The sequence below is a fragment of the Dermacentor silvarum genome, chromosome 11 (genome assembly GCF_013339745.2).
Source record: "Dermacentor silvarum isolate Dsil-2018 chromosome 11, BIME_Dsil_1.4, whole genome shotgun sequence".
In the NCBI taxonomy this organism is placed as follows: Eukaryota; Metazoa; Arthropoda; class Arachnida; order Ixodida; family Ixodidae; genus Dermacentor; species Dermacentor silvarum.
Genome location: NC_051164.1, coordinates 59278431 through 59284040, shown reverse-complemented (window position 1 = coordinate 59284040; position 5610 = coordinate 59278431). Strand labels below are relative to the sequence as shown.

General features: G+C 47.2%; 2 protein-coding genes across 2 annotated transcripts; one reads left to right on the top strand and one right to left on the bottom strand.

The window, feature by feature from the left end:
- The first annotated feature begins 319 nt into the window (after nt 1-319).
- LOC125941455 (uncharacterized) lies at nt 320-2353 on the top strand. The gene is made up of 2 exons (XM_049658679.1): nt 320-469; nt 541-2353. Exons 1-2 carry the CDS (start codon nt 404-406, stop codon nt 2233-2235), a joined length of 1761 nt encoding a protein of 586 aa, XP_049514636.1. The 5' UTR covers nt 320-403; the 3' UTR covers nt 2236-2353.
- Nucleotides 2354-2416: 63 nt separating this feature from the next.
- Nucleotides 2417-5092, bottom strand: LOC119433254 (uncharacterized). The gene is made up of 3 exons (XM_037700400.2): nt 4982-5092; nt 3269-3471; nt 2417-2912 (listed from the first exon to the last, which is right to left on the bottom strand). The coding sequence occupies exons 2-3, from the start codon at nt 3463-3465 to the stop codon at nt 2417-2419; spliced, it is 693 nt and encodes a 230-aa protein (XP_037556328.1). The 5' UTR covers nt 3466-3471; nt 4982-5092.
- Nucleotides 5093-5610: the final 518 nt, after the last annotated feature.

Sequence of the window (5610 nt, the reverse complement as noted above, 5' to 3'; positions counted from 1 at the left end):
CTCTCTGCGTCTATAAATTGAAGTGCACTGCGCAGAGCCGTGAGCTCTGCAGCCGTGGACGTCGTGACATGTGACGTCTTGAATCGCATTGTTACACCTCTCGTGGGTATAAACACAGCACCGCCACAACTGGTCGATGTAGTCGATCCGTCCGTATAGACGTGCACGTGACTGCTGTATCTCTCGTACAACAGGAGTAAGCTCAATAGGCCGGTTTCGGAATTCAGCGCCACCTATTGAGAGCGACAGCAACTATGAGATCGGCGCCATTAGCTGGGCGAACGCGGCGTCTCCGTGCACTGACGAAGCGGACCGGCAAGCAAAACTATACTGCGCGCCGAAGTTTTCATCTGCCTGCTCGACGAATTTCCAATGAATCCGGTTCTCCTCGGCATTCGGTAACATGCCTGTGCATTGCTGCGTGCCGCTTTGCAACCAGCGAGGAGTTCTGGACGACAACGGCTCGAAGGCAAGTATGCGTGCGTATTTCGTTTGTTGCGTCTCTTGCGCGCGCCTTATGTCGCTTTTATCGTCTTGCAGGTGTCGTTCTTCTGTTTTCCGAAGGATCCGCATCTGAAGAAGAAATGGATTGTAGCCATTAAGCGCGATGAAGGAAAGCTTTTTGTCGTGACGAAGCACACGAAGGTGTGCTCGAATCACTTCACCGCCGACAGCTACTTGCCGAATGTAGTCGGCGATAGGCGTTACCTTCGGGTTGACGCCGTGCCGAGCGTGTTTGCCTTTGGAAAACCCAAGCCACCAGCAAGAAAAAAGCCGAAAGACCGACAGCAGTGTGTCGCGAAAAGAAAGCTGCTTTCCGCCGTCGGCCAGGCTAGCAGCTCCGGGTTCGCGTCACAACCACTGCTTTCTCCCAGTAGTGATGTCGCAGCGTCGCGGGATTCTTCAACAGCTGTTGAAACTATGGACGCCACAGAGTGCGAATCAAGTGTTTCAACGCCGGCCAGTGCGACCCACGTCCGAGACCACGAAGTGTGTGATTGTGCATGTGCAGTTAGAGTGTCGGAGCTCGAGAAGCAGCTTTCTGTGCTTCAAATGCGCATACACCAACTGGAAAGCGACCTAGAAGGTAGTACCGAAGAGGTGAAGTCTGCGAAAGCAAATGCAGTGAGAGTGCCTGAGCTCGAGAAGCAGCTCTCTTTACGTCAAGTGTGTATACAACAACTGGAGAGCGACTTGGAAATTAGAACCAAAGAGGTGAAGTCAGCAAAAGACACGCTTTATAAAGCTCAGAGAGAGTATGAAATACTCAATATGGAAAACAAAAAGCTTGATCGGCATAAAAGCAGGCAATTTTCTGTCGAATGCTTCAAGGACAGCCCTGAGGACATTAGTTTCTACACTGGGCTTTCAAACTTTGAATCATTCATGTGCTTCTTTCGTTTGATAAACCCCGGTGACTGTGTGGAAAATATAAAAGTATGGTCTAGGAGCTATTCAAGTAGATCAAGTAATGCAGGGAGGCCGCACATGCTGACAGCTAAGGACCAGCTTTTTCTTGTTCTCGTCAGGTTGCGCCTTGGGCTCTTCGAAAGAGACCTTGCCTACAGGTTCAGGGTGTCCATTGCTACAGTATCCAGAATATGTACCACATGGATCAGCTTTATTTATTTACAGGTTGGCCAGATGGACCTTTGGCTGAGCAGAGACAAGGTTGACAAGGCTATGCCAGCCGTTTTTAAAGAGCGATACCCATCAACAAGAGCCATTATTGACGCAACAGAAGTGAGATGCGAAGTTCCAAGCTCTCTGGTCCTTCAGTCGGCAACCTACTCAACCTACAAGTCAACTAATACAATGAAGGGTTTGGTTGTCATTTCACCTGATGGAACAATCACATTTTTGTCAAAACTATTTACAGGGTCGGTGTCGGACAAAGAGCTCGTTGAAAAAAGTGGGTTTTTAAAACTCAAATTTGAGCCTGGCGACTCGGTAATGGCAGACAAGGGCTTTAAGATACAGGACCTGCTCAGTGCAAAAGGAGTTGCGTTGAACATTCCCCCTTTCCTTCGGAGACAGCACCTGACCGAAGAAGAAGTTAGACAAACAGAGGAAATTGCAAGTCTCAGAATACATGTCGAGCGACGCATTCAACGTATTAAGGCATTTCACATTTTCGACAGGCCCATCCCACTGTCAATTGCACCGATCATTAATGAAATTTGGGCATTGTGTGCATTCTTAAGCAATCTTCAAAGTCCTTTAATAGCAACCTAGGATCTGTGCAAGGTGTCGGTTCAGTACTACGTAGCCTTCCCAGTGACTGCCAAGCTAGCATAGCCAAAGCCATGAGCACATGGCTTCGATACTCGTTTCAAGAAAAGGATACAAGGGATTGTCAATAGTATCAAAACTTTATTAATACATAAATTCTCATTGAATTTTTTAATTCTTAAATTCAAGATTTATTGCTTGTACTGCATGCTTTTGCCAAATACGGTAGAAGCGTCGAAAAATAAAAGCTGTCCAGCCTATTTTTGCATTTCTGCCATTCACTTTCACTGAACCTAATCCTTTCAACAACTAGAAACTGTGGAGCATACATGACAAAGTCAGCCCAAGTAAGCCCTGAAAGGGCCATCTGCCCGATAACCTGGTAATAGTAAAAGTGGGTGCGGTTGAGCCTGTACGTGCCGTTGCCGTCTTTCACAAGGCATGAGCCTTGAGTGCTTGGTATTTTCAAGTCTCTCATTGAATATGGGCACTTGACTTCAACAATGCCATGAGGACTCTGTTCCTCTGGGTCCCACACCACACGATCGGGAGATGCACCGAGCCATGGGCACGTGGGATCCACAATAAGGCCGCAGTGGAAGGTCTCAATGTTGTGCCGGAAGGTTCGGAGGGTTCTTTCATATTGCTGAACAGCCATGGCTTCGCTTGAAACTCCGTACCTGAAACAGAAATATCATTATGCAAGTTGTGTGATACAATCCACGTTAGGCAGTACATACGGTATGTATACGTGTTAGCATATAGTATGCAAAGCTACTCTCATTTACAAGGTTTCTTGATCAGTGTGACAACAGATGCAGATGTGCAATCTGTTAATAACATTGTACCTCTACATTCATTAGTGCCAATCACTTGTAGCCACCGTAATTTACTGGAAGCAAGAGTATCCATAGCAGCTGTAAACAACATAGTGCATAGGAAGTGCCTGGCCTGTACACTTTGTCTTCTTGTGCTATAGTTTTCACTTTGTTATGAACCAACTTGGTCAAGAAAATGTTTTTGGATCTGTACTTACTGGATGGCCCTTACTCTAGACAGATCTCTGTCTGTGGTTAGGTTCTGCAGGCCTTTTTGTGTCCAATTCTCACGTGTAACAGCAACACCAAAATTTGAAGCAGTTAATCGGTTTTTGCGAGCAGCTTTCCATGTTGCACTTTGGCTCTGCTGGCGAGAGGTCTGCTCAAGCTGGCGAGCTTCATCAACAGACAGCATGAGAGCCTGCATATAAGGGTGCAGCACACGTTAGAGTTAACACAGAGAAATCAGACATAACACAGTCAGCATAGTTTTGTAAACTAATAAAACTTCGATTACTAAGCAGAAGAAAAGGTGCTATGAAAATGTAGAAGGTTAGTTAGCACAAGTAATGTATATAGCGAGTAGCAAGAGCACACGATGAAAAACACGGGCACTACTTGGAAGTCATGCTCAATGTTATTGCGTTTTCTGGCTTCATTCCAAGCTACATGTATACTATGCATAGGCTCTTCTGGCAAGAGGTCTGGTCAAGCCAGTGAGCTTCAACAGAAAGCACAGAAAAGCTTGCGTTTAGAGTTAGAGTTTAGAACGCACAGAAAGCAGACATAACCACAGTCAACATACCTTTGTAAATATTACGCTTGGTGGCTATACAGAGCAAAAGCGTTATAAACATGTGGAAGTGGGTTAGTTAACACAAGTTATGCAGCACGTAGCAAGAGTATGCTACATAGGTTGAAGACAAAGAAGCGAAAGTTGTGCACAAAGTTCTCGTGTTTCCTGTGCTTTATTTCATGCTAAATGCCAGCATGCTACATGCATGCATGTGCTTGCCTCGATTACAGCCTGCTGCTTTGGTGGCAGGCCCACGCACGACACAACAGTGTTTATGGCTTCTGAAAAAAATGCTGGCTGCATGGGTGTCAACTCCGTATTCACCCCAAGCTGAATTTCTGGACATAAATAGGTGGTGAAGTCATGTGGCACAAATGGTTTCTGACTCCACAGGAGGCTGCCTTCGCATGTCTCGCCAAACAAACTGTCTGCTTTCTTTGGTGTTGCAGACTGCCAGTGTTCCAGAAGTGGACTCGCAGTATGTGCAGCCATCTCTCTTGCAAACTGCCTCACAGCTTTCTGAACCTCTTCTACGCTCCGCGGTCTTTTTCTGGCTTCATAAAGACGCGATTGGAGCGGGTAAGAAAGACCGTCTGGCCGTGCGGCTCTCCAGTCAACTTCGTCGACGCTAGAAGCCGGTATTTTGTGCCCCCGGGGCCTCCTCCAGATTTGTGGCAGTTCCGTACATGACATTTCTGGCGGAGCCTCTGCATATCCGTTGTCAAGAAGCAGCACAAGGACTTTCAACAGTCCCATGATATGGTGACATGTGCCGTTCTCTCTAGCAGCGCACTCGCATGTACACTCTTTCACAAAACCATCGTGCGTCAGCAGGGCTGACACGGCATATGGTGTTGCTGTCTTCTTTTGGCTCCTGAAGCACTTAGCGCGTACGCGCACGAGCGTGGAATCACTGCATTGAAGTAAGAACGACAAGTTAACCTCTGTTGGCTCCAGCATAAACGCAGTCATTACAGCTGTCATATCGAGCTACACGTTATATTTCCACACGGCAAAATATCACTTCGCAAACGCATGTGAATAAGCCTGTGTGTCTTACGAACGGTCGTTGTATCGTTTAACAACAAAAACGCTAGCAAGCATGCAAAAATAAAAGGATAGCGAGGATACTTACTGCGCTGTGAATGAACGTGTTTCAATCGTCGAGCATTGGACGTAGCTTTCTGCGACGAACTTATGGCTGCGTAGTTCATTGCGGTTTCCGACGCTTCTCGACGTTCGATACGCCTCTATTTTGCCTATATCAAGGCTTTTCGGTATGACAGCGAGGCTCTTGGACCAAGACATGCAGCTGCTGCGTGGATACCTAGCGACCAGCGAACACACCGCCCTGCTCGCTCAGACCAACTAATGGCGGACAGCTCATAGAGTGATGGAGTAACAGCGCGAGCAGCCTCCTGTGTCAGTGTTGCCAGACTGAATTAGGAAAAGGGTCTATTGTTTTAGGGCAGACGGTGATAGACCTGACTTTTTCTGAAGTCCTGGAATTCTAAGTTGGACTTCAGGACGGCACAAACACCATGGAGGAGACACCGGCCTGGCCGGAGGTGCGTAGGGGACCTTAATCTAGGGACCATAATAGCCTCAGAGATTAAACGCTTCCCGCGGCTGCCCGCGTATAGCTGAAAAATCTCTGAGGTGATGTAATAGGACTTTGGTCATTTCCGCCAACCACCAAGTGGCCGCGTCGTCTGCTTAGGTGCGATCACAACGTGGGTGCGATTCAAAGGGTGCTAATAAGAA